We start from the raw sequence: 19,676 nt of genomic DNA, 5'->3' as shown, positions 1-19,676 counted from the left end.
GGAATGAGTGGCAAAAGCACCCCATTGTGACTGGGCCAGAGTCTCTGTGCATCCTTGGCATAGACTACCTCCAGAGAGTGTATTTCAAGGACCCAAAAGGCTTTTGGAATAGCTGCCTTGGAAGTGGAGGAGATGGAACCATTGTCTAGTTTGCTTGGTCTCTCAGAAGACCCTTCTGTTGTGGGGTTGCTGAAGGTTGAAGAGCAACAGGTGCCGATTGCTACCACAACTGTGCACCGGCGGCAATACCGCACCAACAGAGACTCCCTGGTTCCCATCCACAAGCTAATTCGTCACCTGGAGGGTCAGGGAGTGATCAGCAGAACCTGGCACTGAAGCACAGCTCCTCCTGGCACCCCGACTGCCAGTGCTGGGTTGGATGTTCAAAGGGAGGGTCCCCTCTACACACCGTGCAACCGATGCTACGTGGAGTAAGTGGGTTGCACTGATCACACAACGGGCTCAAATAGGAAGCCCCAGTCGTCCAGGGATTCTGGAAGTGATCACAGACTGGCCAGAAGGGAAAGATTTGGGAATGTCGCCAGAGGAGGAGGAGGTGACACGTGCTGAAGAAGCCCCACCATATAATAAACTAACAGAGGATGAGAAACCATATGCCCTCTTCACTGATGGGTCCTGTCGCATCGTGGGAAAGCATCAAAGGTGGAAGGCCGCTGTATGGTGTCCTACAGAACAAGTGGTAGAAGCTGCTGAAGGAGAAGGTGAATCGAGCCAGTTTGCAGAGGTGAAAGCCATCCAGCTGGCTCTAGACATTGCTGAAAGAGACAAGTGGCCGATGCTCTACCTCTATACTGACTCATGGATGGTGGCCAAATGCCCTGTGGGGGTGGTTACAGCAATGGCAGCAGAGCAACTGGCAGTGTAGAGGCAAACCCACCTGGGCTGCCCCATTGTGGCGAGATATGGCTGCCTGGCTAGAGAAGCTGGTTGTAAAAGTAGGTCATGTAGATGCCCACGTACCCAAGAGTCGGGCCACTGAGGAACATCAGAACAACCAGCAGGTGGATCAGGCTGCCAAGATTGAAGTGGCTCGGGTGGACTTGGATTTGCAACATAATGGCAAATTGTTTATAGCCCATTGTGGGCCCATGACACTTCAGGCCACCAAGGAAGAGATGCAACATATAGGTGGGCTCCTGATCGAGGGGTGGACTTGACTATTGACACCATGTCCCAGGTCATCCATCAATGTGAAACATGCACTGCAATCAAGCAATCCAAGTGGGTAAAGCCTCTGTGGTATGGAGGACGATGGATGAAATATAAATATGGGGAAGCATGGCAGATTGACTACATCACGCTCCCAGAAACCTGCCAAGGCAAGCGTTATGTTCTTACAATGGTGGAAGCAAACACTGGACTGTTGGAAATGTATCCTGTGCCCCATTCCACCACCCAAAACACTATTCTGGGCCTTGAAAAGCAAGTCCTGTGTGTGACATGGCACCCCAGGGAGAATTGAGTCAGACAACGGGACTCATTTTCGGAACAACCTCATAGACACCTGGGCCAAAGAGCATGGCATTGAGTGGGTGTATCACATCCCCTATCATGCGCCAGCCTCTGGGAAAACTGAATGATACAATGGACTGCTAAAGACTACCCTGAGAGCAATGGGTGGTGGGACCCTCAAACACTGGGACACACATCTAGCAAAGGCCACCTGGTTAGTTAACACTAGGGGATCTGCCAATCGAGCTGGCCCTGCCCAGTCAAAATTCCCACGCCCAGTAGAAGGGGATAAAGTTCCTGTAGTGCACATAGAGAATATGTTGGGTAAAACAGTCTGGGTTATCCCTGCTTCAGGCAAAGGCAAGCCCATCTGCGGGATTGCTTTTGCTCAGGGACCAGGGTGCACTTGGTGGGTGATGAGAAAGGATGGGGAAGTCTGATGTGTACCTCAAGGGGATTTGATTTTGGGTGAGAACAGCCAATAAATTCAATTGTATGATGTTAATAGTGATATACTGTATCAATGGTATGACCATAAGAATCACCCAAAACTAATGAAGGATGGACTTTGAAACTGAACAAAGTGCCACGATGATGGAACTAGAACTGACTTCAACTGGTGCCCAGAAACTTTATCGAAAAATCACATCTTTGGCATCCAGACTGTGAGCATGGACCATTCCAGATACACTGGCTGTGAAAACTCCGGATGCAGCGTGCAACAATCCAGCAGCACGCACCATTGCTCCTGCTCTGAGAGACTGTAATGGCAGATGGAACCCAAAGCCATGGACTAAATGAACTTGACAGACATTTTAGAGCGATAGCCCATAGAGTAAGGCAATGAGATCTGTGAAATAATCTGGGCATGACGTAGATGGTATAGAATAAGGGGTGGATAATGTCCTGGTTCTGGCAAGGATAGAGTTAATTTCACAAGGAGCCAGGACAGGTGAGCCAAGCTGGCCAGGGGGCTATTCCATACCATGTGACATCATGCTCACCATAAAAGGGGGCTAGTCGGGCAGGGGTGGGTTCAGCCCGGCTCTGGCGATGGTCTGAGCATCCAGTCGGTTGTTGGATCAGTAATTTGCTTTCTGTTGTCACCCATTGTGAATATTCCGTTATCAGCACTGTTGTTGATTGTTTCCCTCCCCCTTGCTGTCCCAGTAAACTGCCCTTATCCCAACCCTCGAGGCTTTGCCGTTGTTTTTCCATTCTCTTCCACATCCTGCCGGGGGAGGGGTGAGCGAGCTGTGTGTGCTGCTCAGCTGCTGGCTGGGGCTAAACCATGTCCATGTGGTAGAGCAGATGCTAAATCCAGACATGAATTCCTGTCCTTGTCCTTCCATAGACTTTGCTTGCTCTACAGTAACGCTGCTGCAATGATGCCGGAGCTGACATGTTGGCTTTACAGCCTGTTTGCTGAGAATCAAAGGCTTTTAAATGAATTTTTGAGATGAAGTAGAAGATAGTATCTCTTTTGCCTGTCATTTCAGTCTGACCAGACAGTTTTTTCAGAGCTGCTGTTCTTTTTCCTACTGAATTATATAATTTGGAAAGTAAATTATATAAGACTCTCCTGATAGCTGTGCTGAACAGTCTGGCTGGACATAAGTGTTTAGCTTCAGAACCTTTCAAGAAACTTGGCATCCAAATGGCCAAGCATTTCCTGGAATTGTGTCCCAGTTATGTGATCTGGTAGATGTGCTCAGCACATACTGCTCTGAATGTGCCCCTAAATCAATGCAAGTACAACTGGGGCTGTAGTCTCCTTTAATCAGCAACTGCTTTGCAGAACTTATGTACTGCTGAATTTCAAGACTTATTCCTTGTCTCTTGTTCTTCATTTCCATTTAAACTGAAAGCTGTTGCCAGCAGGACCACCTTGGAGATGTGTAAAGCTATTGCAGTGTTAGCTACAGCCAGGTGGCTGGGTGTGTAGAGCTACCTGGTGGGACTTGCTGTTGAGTTTTGTGCTGATTTTGGCACTGTGTGAGCAGCGAAGGGCTGAATCTTTGAAGTGCAAAGGGCTGTAGGAAATGCAGGAGAAGGGTCTGGGTAAAGAAGATGATGTTTGTCCCTGGTAAATGCCAGTAGAGCGGGGAAGCTAGCAGCTCTTTGCTGCTGCTAGAAATCCAGGAAGGCTGCCTGTCTGCCAGGGGTTATGTGACTGGCTCATGTTGGCTTTGCTGAGTACCAGCAGCTGAATCCTGCTGGGCTCTTGACAGCTTGCCTGGGTATTGAAAAACATCTGCATTGTCTTCCCCTTGCTGTGCTCGAGTGCTGCTACAGCAACCTTAGTGGCACATGGGCTGAGGAGAGACCTGGCCACAGCTCCAACCTCTCAACACGCTGTGGGGCAGGGAAGGCAGTGCAGCCTCATCTGATGGCCTTGGGTCATAGTGGTCCTCCCTACATGGGGTAGGTAAAGAGCCTGGCTTTTTGCTGGAAGGCTGAATGTCATGAGGAACAGGTTTACCAAGCAGGTTTCCAACCCTGTACCCTCCTTGGGTGGTGTGGACAAGCTGAATTCTGGTCTAATGCAAGCTTTGTCTGCTGCCCCGTTGCAAGATAGTCTGTCATCAGATTAGGTCCTTGAGGTTTGTATTGTGTCACCTTCCCTATGCTGATGACCAGAGTCTGAAGTTCATAAATATCTGCTCTCACTTCAACTATTATCCTTAGCTATCCTTAATTATCCTTAAGTTAAGTTTTGACTTTAAACAAGTTTCTGATGCATCACCTAAAGAAGTTGTCGGCATCCAGAATCCATGAATGTGTTAGCTCTGACTCTGCTGTTGTGGTTACCTTTTTCAGGACTATCTTACTGAGTGTAATCTCTTTGCTTAATGAGCCCAACACATTCTCTCCTGCCAACGTGGATGCGTCAGTCATGTTCAGGAAATGGAGGGACAGTAAAGGAAAAGACAAGGAGTATGCTGAAATCATAAGGTAAGCTTTGCCATGTGTGGTGCTGTGCTACCAGCCTCCTGCTCTGAATCCTGTAAAACAGGCTGTTTGCAGAATTTGCTGAAACTAGCTTCTCACTGTGGCTGCTGCTTTGGAAATGAATCTTACTGTCTTATTTCAAGTCCACACTTCTGATCCCTTTAGGTTTTTCAGCACGCAGAAGCAGTGCAAACTTGTGGAGCAGGAGGACTGGGCTGATCTGTCGTTGAATTGTTCTTTTTTCAGACTAATCTGGCATGATGCTCTGCAAAATCTATTGGCTGTAGTAAATCCCAGTCGAAGTCCTCACTTGCTTTTGAGTGCTGCCTGTGTTGCTTGCGGTGTAATTCACAGTGACTGCATCCTACTAATTCTGTGCTTAATACACTCATGAATCATAATCTTGTCCCTCCAGTTTGAAGGAATATCAACAGGATTTGGCAATCATTTTCAAACCTGAGTTTGATTAGCTGGAAGCACTGTTCCATCTTGACTGTCCTTTGAGAAGTTCATGGTTCACCAGGTGCTATAGGGACATGATGTAAACTTGAGCCAGGGTTGCTGTAGAGCAGTGGATGGGCAGCCTGTACCACAGCAGGGACCACTTGTGCTTGCCTGGGGCAAGACCATGTCTGCATTGACTCTGCTAGCTGGGCGTGCAGGATGTACCCCTGGTTGGAGCTATGCAGGGCAGTCAGTCTGTGCGAAGAGTCTCACTGGGAGGGTGTCTTAGTCCCCTCCAGCGCCCTTGGCTTCAGTGGAGCTGGACATACTCCACAAACAGAGTGTGGCAGACTGATGGGCAGGTGGGTGGGCGTGAAGGGACAGGCTGCCATCTGCTTCTCTCCCTGCTGGGAGGTGGCATGGGCCAGCAGCAGTTCACAGAGCCTGTCCTGGGGTGGTGGGAAACACTTGTCTCCCGCCAGCCCCAGGCAGTGTTGGGGTTATGGCTGCATTTTGGGGTGCAGCCACGTGCTCCGACTGCGCTTGTCTTCCAGTGGGAGCTCAGAGGTGCTGAATGCTTATGGGAGTTGCAGTTTTGAGGACACTGGGGTACAGTCATCAGTAGTGGAGTCACTAAGTCATCTTGGGACATCCCTGACTATCCCTTCTGTAGCAAATGTAATCAAATTTGCTCTGAGCTCTGGCAGGTCTCTAACACAGAGTTCTGTAGAATAACTGGTTTCCTGTGTTGCTGGGAGCATGTGTGCTGCAAAACCCCTTGGAGTGCTCCCAAGCCTGGGGCTGTGGGAACTTAATCTATTTCTGGTGCTGCTCATGGTGCTTCAGCCAAACATCAAACCCTGTCCCAACCCTGAGCTGCCAGGAGGGCTGGGCTGGGGCTGGTGGGGAGTGGAGCCATGCTGCTGCCAGCACATGGCCCTGCTCATGTTGCTGTGTTCTCCTCCCCGCAGGAAACAGGTTTTGGCTACCAAAGCTGAGGCAGAGAAGGATGGCGTGAAGGTCCCCACTACGCTGGCAGAGTATTGCATCAAAACTAAAGTGCCTTCCAATGACAACAGTTCAGATTTGCTTTATGACGACTTGTATGATGACGACATTGATGATGAAGATGAGGAGGAGGAGGATGCCGACTGTTACGATGATGATGACTCTGGCAACGAGGAGTCGTGACCTGCTCCCTTTATGCCCCTGTACTGCCCTGCCGACTCAGGCCAGAAGGGAGCAGCGGTAACCTAGCAGCAGTCCAGCAAAAAAAAGGGGGGAGGGAAATCAAAAAAAACTTTGTCTCCTGCTGTCTCCTGTTGTATGGATCTGTTTGCTCCTTTTTTATGGACCTCTTAGAGACCCTCCATGGAATGTCTGAATTCTTGCATTCTTAACCCTTTCATCACTGTATTATGATTTCTTTTTAAAAAAGAAACTCCCCTTTTCACTTCTCTACAAAACGCTCACAGCGAAACAGGTTTGCTCGTGTTTAGATTCTTGTCTTAAATACAGTCTTGCATTGAGATGTTTAATGTATTTAAAGCTGGAACAAACCCATTGGAAGCTGGGTTTTCAGGAGCTCAAGTGCTGCATTTACTGGAAAGAAAAAAAAATCCACACAAAGCAAATTGCTAAGGTTTAGCCACTCCATTTACAATAATAGCGTGTGTACATTCGTTTAGCCTTGTGGTGGTGGCTTTTCCTTTATAAGGTGTGGGGTTGGAGAGTGTAAAGCTACTGTGTGTTGAGCTCGATGAGGATGTTACTGAAAGGTACAGTATTCCTTTTCAGCCTGCTCAAGTTAGGAAATAGCTGGCCCCTGGAGCCCCAGAGGGCACAATCAGCTTTGTCTCTGAAAAAGGCTTGTGATATGAACCCTAAAATAAACACTTACACTTCACATCTATACAACTGAGCCCTGGGTTGCTATTTATTTTTTATTTTCAGACTAGGTTGGGGTTGAAAAAGTTCAGTGTAGCCATGCTGCTGAGATCTGCTGCCAGGTGCCCCTCTCTGGAGGGAGGAGAACAGACATGCATCCCACTGCCCAGCAGGCCAGCATTCATCCTGAACTTGTTTTTGGCAGTGGGAAACACTGATAAGCCTCCTGCCCCAGTGCTCACTAGCAGCCTTTGCTTCTGGTAGCCCATGTCCAGTGCTGGCCTGAGGCTTGTTTCTGTTGCTTATGTAGGTCGTACATTGGTAAATGCAGCTCTGCGGGGTCGGCAGAAGTCATTGCTCCCTTTGGTGCCTGCCTGTGGTGGCCAGGCTGTCCCTGTGCCCGCAGCGGTGGCTGGGGCAGAGGAGATGCATGTGTGCTGGGCTCCCTGCCTGGCTGGCTGGGGCATGGGTGAGTGGGTGCAGCCCCAAAGGAGAGGGGTACACAGTGCTTTCAGGCTGGAAGAGGCAGTCTGGGGCAGGGTTTGACAGGCTATTTAGCATCACACTTCAGCTGGTGTGCTGAGCTCAGCCTCCTGCATGTTTTTGGGAGCTCTTGGCAGAGCTTAGGGCCCTCCCTTGTGGGCAGGGGGGGATCCTGCATGTTTGTCTCTGCAGCACCCTCTTTGGTCCCTCAGCACCCTCACCTCATTGCAGTGTGCTCTTGTTCAGCTGTGGTGCAGTGGCCTGAATTCACCTTTTGCATGATCCCTTGATCAGCAGCCACCCTGCCTTCCTGTGCTGAGCCCTGGCACCTCCAGGAGCAGATGTGAGGCCCTGGCCCAGCTTGGGTGAGACCCTCCATTCCCATAGGTACAGAGGCAGATACCCTGATAAGAGCTGCAGGCTTGGGCATTTGCTTATGCCTCCCCTTTGTGCATCTCAGGGTTTTCAATGGTACGTCATCAGCTGTGGTCCCTTGGAGGTGCTTTGGTGGGGTAAACTTTGTTCTGTCATCAGCTTGGGATCTGTGTCCAGAGGCAAGGAGCAGGATGAGAGGGAGCAAGCTTAAAGTGTACAGCCTGGAGGGAGAGGAGGGGAAGACAGCTCTTGGGGAGGGGAGGAAGGCTGGTGGGGCTCCATTTGGAATGAGCAAAATGTTTTCAAAATGTTGCTGGTTGGCATTTGCAGCAGCAAGGACAGTCCCTGCTCCTCTGGCCCAGGCTGTGCGGGTGGTGCTTCTCCCTGCAGAGCAAAGGCAGCCCAAGTGGCGATACCTTGTCCCCAGCGGTCCCTGTGATGGTCAGCCCTCATGCTTGCATGTTACCTCCCACGCTGTCCCACATGGACTGCTTCTGCTTATCCTTCCAGCAGGGACTCACTGAGCCCCTGGTGCTTTTTGGAGCCAGTGGTGGGGCTCCCTTGCATCTAGTGATGGTGTGGGGCAACCCCAGCTTCACTCTAGCCCTGTGAGGGGCAGCACTGGTGTTGGCAAATGGGATGGGGACACCAACCCCCGACTTTTGGGGGGGGGGCTATTGGAGGGTGAAGGACTGGAGTATGGCAACGCTTGCTGTGTGGATGACTTGGTTTGAAATGAGGATACTGCATCTTTCAGGATTTCTCTTGTACTTTTGACCATCTTCACTGTATACTCTCCAGTGATTTGTATTTTCAAGTTTGGTATTGTAAGATGCATTATCATGACTCTTATGTTACCCTTTTTTAAAGACAAAACAAACAAACAAAAAAAAAACCCACTCTATTTTGAGCGCTACTACATTAACCAGACTAATTTCTCTTCTCTGCTGTCCTGTGCAGTGTCATTGCTTGTTGACTTGCTGGTTCCTTTTTTTGAGCTACAAACTGAAGTATGAGGGTTTGGGTTTTTTTTTTTTTTTAAACTATTTAAGAAATTGTGGAGAAAAAAAATGTTTACCTGATCTGTGTATTCTGTTTTTTTCCGTAATCTTTTTCTCCTCAGTCAATATTAGCATTTATATTTGCAACTACATGCCACTTCAACTGCAGTTTTCAGCCATTCTGAAACAGAGTACACTAGATTTATTAGTACTTTTCTTAGCTGAAATCCCAGCTGTTTTCTTTTTTCTTTAGTATAATTAACCAGAAAGAATTAACTGATGCATTTTTTTTGTGTTGTCTTCACTTTCAATACTTATATTTTGTCTTTTCTGCACATGTGTCTATTAATAAAAATATCCCTGTACTGTTACTTCCTTGTTAATTGAGCTGGTTTAGTTGCATGAGTTATTTAAATCTTGTTAATACTTGTTATTCAACATTCAGTGCTGCTCCAGTATCAATACCTAGCCATAAATATCTATAAGGTTATTGGAAAATAAGGCTGCTGGTTGACAGCTGCCTGCCTGAACTAGACTAAAGCATGAACTGATTTTTTTGCCAAAAGGCCATGGGCTTTGCTGTTATATTGTCTTCCTAAGTCAGCAAATGGGAGACCAGTGGGAAGATAGATGGTTCATGGTCTCATGTGACTGCAGCAGGGATGCAGGACTTGGTGCAAAGCTGCTGCTGCCATAGGGCTGGGGTGGGTTGCTGGTGGCTGGTTCCCTGGCAGGGCAGGAGCACAGCACTCCTGAATGGTCAAAGGAGGAGAGGAGTTTGCTTGCTGGGCCAAGGGGCTTTGACCTCATGCAGAAGGCTGGCAGAGGACTTGAGCTCATCACTGTCCCTTTCAAGGTGCTTGCCCTGCCTGGTCCATTCACTGCAAGCTCAAGAGAAGCTTGGGTGGGTTTTGGTTTGGTGGGTTTTTTTTGGTGTGTGTGGAATTTTTTTTTTTTTTTCCATGCCTTGCTACTGCAGTCAAGCTAATTCTAAGAGGACAAGTGCAAGTACCTGTCACTGTTTGCAGTGCAGCAACTGCTGAATCAAATATGGTTGTATTCTGAGTGCTTTGGCTTTACAACTGTGCTGGAGAAAGGGTGATGGCATTTTAGAGCTGCATTTTCCAAGGAGTGTCTACATTGGGGAATGGCAGTAAGAGAGCTGGTGCTGTCTGGGCCTTCTGACTTGGATCAGGCTTGTATCTCCTGTCTAGCTCCTACAGCACTGGGATGCCCAGTGCTGTCAGTAGCTTCTTCATCCAGCAGAAGGTATGGTACCAAAGGCAGGACAAACTCTCCAGCCTGCCCTGGGTACTCCTGGCTGTCACTTGCACAGGTGGTGTTGTCATCCGTCCCACCTCCCCCAATGGCAAAGTGCAATTGAGCAACCTTGGCTCTACCATCAGACTGCGGTCTGATGTAGGTATTAGGTGTGCCCATATTGGTCTGTGGGCATTAGAGAGGAAATGGCTGCAAAAGAGCCTTGCTGGAATGAACAGCATAGGGAACTGGGAAAAGATCTTGTTTAGTCATGCTTGAAGGGGAACCTGTGTGTGGCTGACTGCACAGCACTGTCTGTGGGCAAGATTCCAGAGCAGTTGGGAAGGTGCTGGAGTTGCCTTTGCTGCCTTGTGCTGGGGAAGAGGAGGGTGCTGGAGGGCAACACAGCCTATCACCTCCAGGTGTGGAAGCACTGCCCTTATAGGCCCACAGCCATGGCTGAGGATGGAAGCAGCTGGGGAATAGCAGAGAAGTGTTACTGAACTCTTTGTGAGGGAGTCTCTGTTGTAACTACTCTGCAACAAACCTAAGGCTCAGGAGGCTGCTGTGTGCTGGCACCAGCTCTCACATGTTGCCTTTTGCCTTCTGGACCCTGACACGCAAGCAAGGACTAACCCACCCCTGTGGGGCAGCAGTGGATTTCTATAAACAAGAAACTAAGTGTGTGTGGCTGGCTTTGAGGGAAGTTTGTTTTTTCAAAGAATAACTCCTGTGAGGCAGCAGCTCTGACCATGGGGTAAATGAGGTGCCACTGCTGTAAGCCCTGCAGGCTCAGAGGCTGGTGCAGCCCCTGTACAACCTGGTAAGTTCCCAGTCTACAGAAACATTCTTGCCCTCCTTGACATTCAGGTCCCAAAGCTGGCAGCAGTGGAACAGCAGCTGCTAAGGCCTTGGAGCAGCAGCTGGTTTGACTATTATCAAAACTTGAGCTGCAGCAGAGGAATGCCAGTGCAGTTCATGTTGTGCTGCTCAGAGGTAGGGGGAGGGCTGGGTGACACGCTGACTTCCAAGCCAACTGGGTCCTACAGGACCTGAGAGCTAGTGAAAATGTGATTCTAAGAAAGAAAAGTGGTTCTCATGGTAGAAAAAGGATTTTTTTTTTTAATTTTTTTTTTTCTTGTGGATCTTGAAACATAATTGGGAAGTACAAAAAAAAAAGTCATGGACACATGTGGCTTCACATTTACCCATCTCCTCTGTTGTGAGGGGCCAGGATGCTGAGGATGATGAGCCTGGGACAGGAGCTGTCCCTCAGGAGACCTCACCACTGACCTTCCTCCTCGTGGAGGCCATAGACCTCATGGGTAAAGCAAGGGAGGACAGTGCTACAGCTGTGCTCCCTCCTTACCTATCCCAGCTGCTCTGCCAGAGGACACCAAAGGCAGAAACATGATATTTATGGCAGAAATCAGAGTGCTGCCTAGGATCCCATCCCCACTACAGCTGCCTATGAGCTCTCAGCACTGAGCTGCACTCATGGTTGTCATGGTATTCAGCATCCCCTGCAAATGCACCTGCTGCTCTTACCCTCCCTGCTCAGCTTTTGTTGCAGGAGCAGGTGGAAAGGGATAGGCTGTAAACTCAAAACTGCTCCTGGAGTCTTTGAAAATGCAGACAAATATCAGTGATAAGCTCAGATCTTTATTAGGTGGAAGAAGGATTAAAAAGAAATTAAACTCCTAAAACATTTACCACACTGGTGCAGGACAAGAAGGACAAGGAGTTGCCTCCATGGTCTTTGTTTTAAAAAAAAGTGGGGATGGATAGGTGAAGCTTCTATCCAGTAGCTCTGGCTTTCCTGGGCAGGGTGGCTTAGGGCAAAAAAGAGAACAAGACACTATACTTTAAAGAAACTGCTACATAGTTTTTGCCTTTAATGATGCAAAGGAGGTTCCAGTACACACTGAGCCATCCCAAGTCTCTTGCTAGAGAAACAAAAAAAGAAAAAAAGAAAGGCTTTCCTTTATTATTCAAAAATTTAAAAATAGAAAGGTTGAGGCTGTAGCTCAGGGAAAAAAGGAAGGCAAACAAAACTTTTTTCTTTCCTTTTTTTTTTCCCCCTTCTTTAAAGTAACAGTTATATTGGCAGCTGGAGGTAGAAATCAAGCCAACAGGACATATCTTGATTTTATTTCTTTTTTTGGGGGGGGCAGGGGTGCAGGCCTCCTTATTGCCTGAATTTAGCACTGCATTAAATAAACAGGCTCCAGCTCCAAAACAATGGTGCAGTTTATAATTCTGTCAAAGACAAAGCTTAAAAAAAAAGGAAGGATGCCCTGGTGGAGATGGTAAATGAATAATTAGTTTTCCTACAAAGAAAATAAAACTAGCTGCAAGATGCAAAAAAACCCCCCACATTTAGGCTCTATTACATTTACAAATACATACATAAATATATTACATACAACAGCAACTCAAAGAGGAAGCAGGTGAGTCACACAGAGGATGGCTGGCTGGCTGTAGTTCTCCCCGCACAGATGTTTGGCTGAGCAGTTACTTTTCCTAATAATTCTAGGAGTGGGCTTTTTTCTTTTTCTCTTTTTTCCTCTTCTTCTTTCATTCCCCCCCCCCCCTCGCTTTCAGATTTAGTTTGTCCAGTATGGAGAAGTGCCATAGGTGGTTTTGGTAGCCTGAGACTTTTGCTGCATGGTGCTGGGTTGGTTGCGTTGGCCAGATCCACCCTAGAAATTGGAAAGGAACAAGATGTGGGCACCAGCACTCCCAGGAAAACAAGCCTGTCCATACATCACCAGAAGAGCTGCCACCCCCAGGGACAGCCCTGACACCCACCAACACAGCAATGCTCCCCCGCCCCGAACAGATCTATTTCTGCTCTGCAACATCTCTGCATCTTGCAATCCAGGACCAACAGCCACAGAGACTCCAAGCAGGAGCATGGGGATGCACCATCCCACTGCCCCCCACCCAAGACAGGTTCAAGCACAAGGAAGGAGAGGAGCAGGACTGTGGACAGCAAAGGAGCTCTCAAGGTAAGTGGAGGTAGTGCACCAGCCAAGGATGTCACACATTTGGAGAGAGAAGTCATTTCCTACTTCTGGACTCTAAGGCAGAACACACTCTTTTTCTCAGGGAACATTTATAGCAAGGAAAGGAAACACATGGGCTGGTGAAACCAAATCAGAAATCAGAGCCAACATGCAACTTGCAAGGGGATGCTTGATTCCCCCCACCCCCCACCCTGAGTTACAGTACAAGTGCTCACATCCTGCTCTCCTGCTGCAGCCAGAGGACAGCAGTACCTGCCTCAGCTTCACACCTCATCTCTCCACGCCCCACATCAGGATGGCCTCTTCACAAAATCATAGACTGGCTGAGGTATCTTGTCCCATCCCTCTGCTCAAGCAGGGTCACCTAGAGCCAGTTGCCCAGGGCCATGTCCAGACAGCTCCAAGGATGGAGACTCCACAACTTCCCTGGGCAACCTGTGCCAGTGCTTGGTCACCGTCCTGGTAAAAAAGTGTTTCTTGATGTTCAGAGGGAATCTCCTGTATTTCATTCTGTGCCCATTGCCTCTGGTCCCGTCACTGGATACCACTAAAAGGAGCCTGGCTCCATTCCCTTTACACAATTCCTTCAGGTATTTATATACATTGATAAGATCCCTCTCGAGCCTTCTCTTCTCCAGGCTGAACAGTCCCAGCTCTCTCAGCCTGTCCTCATAGGAGAGATCCCTTCATCATCCTTGTGGCCCTTTGTTGGATTCTCCAGTACATCCATGTATCTCTTGTACTGGGAAGCCCAGAACTGGACACAGGACTCCAGGTGAGGCCTCACCAGTGCTGAGTAAAGAGGAAGGATCACCTTCCTCGACCTGCTGGCAGTACTTTACCTAATGCAGCCCAGGATACTATTAGCCTTCTTTGCAGCAAGGGCACACTGTTGGCTCACAGTCAACTTGGTGTCTACCAGGATGCCCAGGGCTTTTTCTGCCAAGCTGCTTTGGCCCCCAACATATACATATGCTTCCTCTCCAGGGACAGGACTTTGCACTTCCCCTTGTTGAACTTCATGAGGATCCCTCCCCAAGCTGGTCAACAGCTTCAGGTCTGTCAGTCTGCAATCATTGTCAAGGCCCTTTCCCAATGAGCAAAGCAAGAACCAGAAGGAAGCAAAAACCCCCAAGACTCTGCTGGGACGTGAGTAGGAGCAATCTGCTCTCAGGCATGCTGTAGATGTCAAAGGGGCTGACTCACCTGCCCATCTTGCTGAAGATGGTGATGCAGCATCTGGGAATGAGGCTGCTGATGCGCAGGCAGGATATGGAGAAATGGGGCTGGAGCATAACCTGGGGCAGCACCAGGGTTCAGGGGCCCAGTCGATCCGAGAGCAGAGGGCAGGCTGAAAGGAGGCGGTGTGCCAGTGTGGAATCCCTGCTTGTCAAATGTCTGCACAGGAGGCAAGGTGGATAGTATCAAGAGACCGGTGTGAGCAGCCACACAGTGACCAGACAAGAACAAGAGTGGCCCAAACACACATCACCTCACCTTTCACCAACCCCATGAATAAGCCGTCACACCTGTGAGCACTTCAGCAGATCAGTTTCAGCTCCTGTTTTCACCCATACTTCTGCACTAATGCCTCCAACATTTTATATTATTTTTATTTCCACAGCTACTGCGTTCCTTTCTTCCCTGACCTCTTTTTACTCAGTGGGACATGGGATGGCAGCAGCTGCCTGAAATCAGTCCTTCACACATTGTGGGGGCTCAGGCTGGAATTACTCTACTTATCCAGGGAGGCCCAACAAAAACACAAGAACAACTTGCAATGAGATTTTTCCTTCCCCTGGCCAAAGCGTGACCCCCCCTAATGCCAAGCATGTAGCTGAGAGCTGGCTTCCTACCTGTAAGCATGGATCATAGCCAGACACCCATTACCCCAGCCAAGGGTGCAAGGATGGGAAAACAAGAGCTGGACATAAGCCCACTGCACACACATCTTGTCAAAGTGCTTTCTGCTTTCCCTGGGAAGTGTATGCTTAGCAATGGCCACAGGAGAGTGTGGGACAGGGACCCTCGGGTGTTAGGGGTGGGCACTACTGACTGGTGTCTCTGGTGAAAAAGCAAATGTCCTCTCAACTCACCTCCTTTGGGGGCTATTTTGACTAAAAACATTAGTGCCATCACACTTCATTTGCACTGAGGACATAGCACACATGGGGCAGCATGCGGCAGCATAGAGCACTGTGCCTATGCCAGCAGTTGACATCAGGAGCTGACATGCAGAAGCGGTGGGACAAAGGGCAAGATTCCTCTTCAACAGCAAACAGAGCCAGTGTAAGAAATGCCACAGCCTGATGACCCTGAGACTGACTGGCCTGGGAATGGTCCCAGCCACCAGCCTGGCCTCAGGCCACAGGGGAGGAGGGTCCAGTGTTGCTCACCTGAGTCTTGTTATAGACTGAGCCACTGATATCAGGCACACCTGTGTTACTTGAGGTCACAGAAACACCTAGAAAACAAAAAAAAAGCTACCAACAATGAGAAAGTCATCCACCACCCAGCATGAGCCCCATGATTTGCTCCCAGCACCTCCGGCAGCCTTGGTGGATGCATCTTTGTCCACAGCTGCTGCACCACATGCCCTGCTGCTGGCCAGCCCAGTGGGGTTCTCAGTGCTGTCAGACCCACAGCAACCCACATGGGAACAGAAGAAAGGACTCAGTTCTTCACTCCTGCTGCAAAGCAGGAAACCAGCCCATGTCCACAACCCAGTGGTTACCGCTTGGATTCAAATACACTTCACCAGGCAGCAGCTGACTGCACCAAACACTCATTTAAGCTCACAAAAAGCCAGCTTTCCCCTAGGATTAGGGATGCATTTGGCTCTACTGCAGCATTCAAGAGCTTTCCAGTAGTACACTGAGCTATGAGACTCAGCATCTGCTACACATTTGAGCCCTTGTCCTTTTACATCCTGCAGAAGGGTGAGGTCTGCAATGCTCCTCTGCCCTGAGAGAATTCAAGCTGGCTTCCACCTGGACTGAGTACTGCATTCAATTTTGGGCCCTCACTACAAAAAAAAAAAAGACATTGAGGTGCTGGAGCGTGTCCAGAGAAGGGCAATGAAGCTGGTGAAGAGTCTAGAGCACAGGTCTTATGAGGAGCGGCTGAGGGAACTGGGGTTGTTTAGCCTGGAGAAAGGAGGCTGAGAGGAGACCTTATCGCTCTCTACAACTACCTGAAAGGAGGATGTAGCCAGATGGTTGTTGGTCCCTTCTCCTAAGTAACAACAAGAGGAAATGGCCTCAAGTTGTGCCAGGAGAGGTTTAGATTGGATAATAGGAAAAATTTCTTCACTGAAAGAGTAGGCAAGCATTGGCACAGGCTGCCCAGGGAAGTGGTGGAGTCACCATCCCTGGAGGTATTTAAAAGATGCGTAGATGTGGCACTTAGGGACATGGTTTAGTGGTGGACTTGGCAGTGCTAGGTTAGCAGTTGGACTTGATGATCTTAAAGGTCTTTTCCAACCAAAATGATTCTATGACTGGCTAGTGCCACAACAGGCTTAGAAACACTCACTTATCAGAAAGGTGCCTCTCAAACCAGCCACTTATTCACAATCTTATAAAGACTGTCTCTAATCATTTCACTTGGATCAGAATAAAAACAGCGGTTCCTTTGGCCAGTGAATCAGAGGACTGGACTCAGGATGTGCACTGCTCTAAGGTTGTAACCTTCCTAGGACATATTGCTCTTTTTTGGATTGTTCCTCCACAGAGGAGAGTGCAATCTGCTCTTGGCCGAAGACAGTCCAGTTGGTGTTTCAAATGCACAGCAAATGCTTGGTATTTGCTTAAGACCAAGGATGAACTAGTTAGTGCCAAGCAGTTCAGTATACATTTCTCAGGTCTAACCAGCATGTGCAGAATAAAGCTTTCATATAAGCTATATAAAGTCTTCAGCCTTTACAGTCACAAAGGAAACATTTCCAGGCATGAAACTATGCAATGAGTTACAAGGTGTACAGACAGCAGCTGAAACAACAGCCCAGAGATGTGTGAACTGCCTGGTTATCTCAAGTGCTTACAAGAAACTCAAAAATATAGGCTTCATTTGGCAGAGGACCATTTCAGCAGCAGCATCCAATTGCTTAGGTTTGAAAAACACGACATCGCTGCAGGACCACTATTCTTCAGCAAAGAAAACTTTGGCAGAGGAAACAGCTCCCATTTCTCCCATGTATAATTGTGGACAAAGCTGCGCATCAGCCACACAAATCCAAAGTTCAGCCATGAGGTTTAGAAGGAACACTTGGGCCATTAAAAAAGCATTTTGTATATGGAAGATGGAGAAACACCACAGATCGTGACCCTGTTTAGAACTGGCTGCTGTGTTGACTGCACAGCACTGGGAGTTTGCCCTACTAAATCCCACTCAAGAGCAACCTCCAGTGTTACCTTTCCCAGGTCCAGTGCCAGCAGATTTGTTTTGTGCTTGAGATGATCCACTGTAGCCTCCTTTGCTGTAATCTCCAGCTGCCGTTCCCTGCGTTAAGTCATCATAGCCTGCCGGTGTGTACAAGACAAGGTGTTACAGTGTGCAAGTGGCTCTGCAGATGCTCACGTGAAAAGCGCAGTGGTGAGCATACCTGCTCCATAGCCGTGCTGCCCATAGCCACTCGCTTGCTGGAAAGGAGTCGAGGCAGTGTTGAGGCTGACTCCATGCTGTTTAGCAGATGCTGGAGGTACCTGGACAAAGGAAGGGAACAAAAGGCGCCGTTAACTGGGGAATGGCACACAAAACAAGCTCCCTCTGCCATCTAGTTGGGAAGGCACCTCCACCTCGTGGGAAATTTAATCTGGGATTGGAAGCACTGGGATGGCATGGGACATGGCACTCATGCTTCCAGCAGTAACTTGCTGTAGTGGCTTTGTGCAAGCCCCAAGTTTTCTGCTAGAGCTGCCCCTCTGATTGCAGTGCAACCCTATCTCAGAACAGGCTGTGTATTTCTTTCATACACTGGCTGTAAACCATTCTTAAATTCTTACCCACAAACCCAAGAGGGAACAACCACACTCCTCCAGAATCAAATGAAACTCCTGCCTGAGGCTATTTCATAAAACACAGTCCTACAGGGCTGTAAAATAGACTTCTGCCTGGAGCATCACCTCTTCCCAAATAACATTCTCCCTCCTGAGACTACCAGTGCTGCTCTCTGACTTAATGACAAAAGGATTTGCTAGGCACTCTTGGCTCGCTGACTCAGCTTTGGATCTCCCTTTGACTCTCCAGATGCTGCTACGGGCTTTCAGGAACACTGAGTCCATGAGCTGCAGCTGCCTGCTATTTAGAGTAACCTGCACAGGAGTTCATGAGTTCTGGCCTTTTAAATTTCCTGTTTTCTTGGGAAAGACACTGTAGCTATTTTCTCATGCTGGCACATTTTTGGAGATCCCTTGCAGACTGGGGAAGATGACTCTACTCCACTGTCATGAGACCCCACCTGGAGTACAATATCCAGTTCTAGGGCCCCCAGCACAAAACAGACATGCACCTGTTCGAGCAGTTTCAGAGGAGGACTATGAAAACAATATCAGAGGGCTGAAACACCTCTCCTGTGAAGAAAGGCTGAGAGAGTTGGAGTTGTTCAGCCTGGAGAACAGAAGGCTTGCAGCCTTTCAATACTTAAAGGGAGCTTATAAGAGAGACAGAGAGAGTTTTTACCAGAGCCTGTAGTGACAGGACAAGGGACAACAGTTTTAAACTGAGAGTGGATTTAGATTGGACATAAGGAAGAAATTCTTTACTGTGAGGGTGGTGAGGCACTGGAACAGGTTGCCCAGAGAGGTTGTGGATGCCCCATCCCTGGAAGTGTTCAAAGACCAGGTTGGATGAGGCTTTGAGCAGCCTGATCTAGTGGAGGGTGTCCCTGCCCATGGCAGGGGGGTTGGACTAGATGATCTTTAAAGGTCCCTTCGAACCAAAACCATTCTATGATTCCAAGATGTAGAAGGTTTGGGCTGGAGAGAGGAAAAAAACAGAGGCATGAAGGGAGGGTTACAGTTTAGGCTGTCACACTTACAAACATGGTTGGCCCATACTGGAACGCACTGGGTACACTGGGCACACCAGCATAATAAGGTAACCCAGTGTAGCTGTACCCTGGGGGCAGGGTCGGGTTGAGGAAGGGCTGCTGAGTTGTATGGTGAGTCTGCGTCTGGCTCGGCTGTGGCTGGGCAAGTGTGGTAGCAGGAGCAGGGGAGGCAGAATCCCCACGGCCAAATTTTGTTACATCACCTGCAAAAGAAAGAATCAGAAAAGCTATAAAAGCCACTCCAAAAGTGGAGGATTCAAAGGAGTCAAATCCTCTGAATACAAGTAGACAACTACAGAAGAGAGCACATCCTACACTTGAAAGGTTGCAGTTGTTCATGGGAAGAACTCTCCTGGTCTCTGTTCCTGACAGCCACAAGGACATTGCCTGTTCATGTGCCATGGCTAATCCACTGATAAAATGGAGATACCAATACTTGCTTATCTCACATGGTCTGAGCAGATTCATTACTATCAGATCACTGCAATAAAACATGTTAAAAGCAGAAGTATGGCAAATAGCCAAAGAGCATATGGCTGTTGGGTTAAAGTGTGACTCTCCTGCAGGTTAAACCGATTAACTAAGCTTCATGGGCTGAAAGCCCATGAACTTGACTTGTAGTAACAACTTAGGATTGACAGGCAGTGACGAGCATATTTTTGTCAATGTTTATTTGTCAAGCATGACTAGTTAGATGTCCAGTTCCTCACACCACCAAAGTTC

General features: G+C 48.5%; 2 protein-coding genes across 2 annotated transcripts in view; one reads left to right on the top strand and one right to left on the bottom strand.

Moving 5' to 3' along the window:
• The window catches only part of UBE2R2 (ubiquitin conjugating enzyme E2 R2), a 91,804-nt gene extending 82,818 nt beyond the window's left edge, over positions 1 to 8,986 (top strand). Inside the window, exons 4-5 of the mRNA XM_075739116.1 lie at positions 4,294 to 4,428; positions 5,841 to 8,986. Of these exons, the coding sequence (XP_075595231.1) occupies positions 4,294 to 4,428; positions 5,841 to 6,060 (355 nt within the window). The 3' untranslated portion in view covers positions 6,061 to 8,986. The remainder of the gene's footprint in view (positions 1 to 4,293; positions 4,429 to 5,840) is intronic.
• A 2,531-nt stretch (positions 8,987 to 11,517) lies between these two features.
• Positions 11,518 to 19,676, bottom strand: part of LOC104641284 (ubiquitin-associated protein 2) — a 35,435-nt gene continuing 27,276 nt past the window's right edge. Inside the window, exons 7-12 of the mRNA XM_075739014.1 lie at positions 18,942 to 19,156; positions 17,508 to 17,607; positions 17,317 to 17,424; positions 15,301 to 15,368; positions 14,111 to 14,302; positions 11,518 to 12,577 (exon numbers count right to left, since the gene is read on the bottom strand). Of these exons, the coding sequence (XP_075595129.1) occupies positions 12,482 to 12,577; positions 14,111 to 14,302; positions 15,301 to 15,368; positions 17,317 to 17,424; positions 17,508 to 17,607; positions 18,942 to 19,156 (779 nt within the window). The 3' untranslated portion in view covers positions 11,518 to 12,481. The remainder of the gene's footprint in view (positions 12,578 to 14,110; positions 14,303 to 15,300; positions 15,369 to 17,316; positions 17,425 to 17,507; positions 17,608 to 18,941; positions 19,157 to 19,676) is intronic.

This window comes from Balearica regulorum, chromosome W, assembly GCF_011004875.1.
Source record: "Balearica regulorum gibbericeps isolate bBalReg1 chromosome W, bBalReg1.pri, whole genome shotgun sequence".
Lineage (NCBI taxonomy): Eukaryota > Metazoa > Chordata > Aves > Gruiformes > Gruidae > Balearica > Balearica regulorum.
Note: the sequence above shows the minus strand (reverse complement) of the source record. Positions and strands in the feature narration are given on the sequence as shown.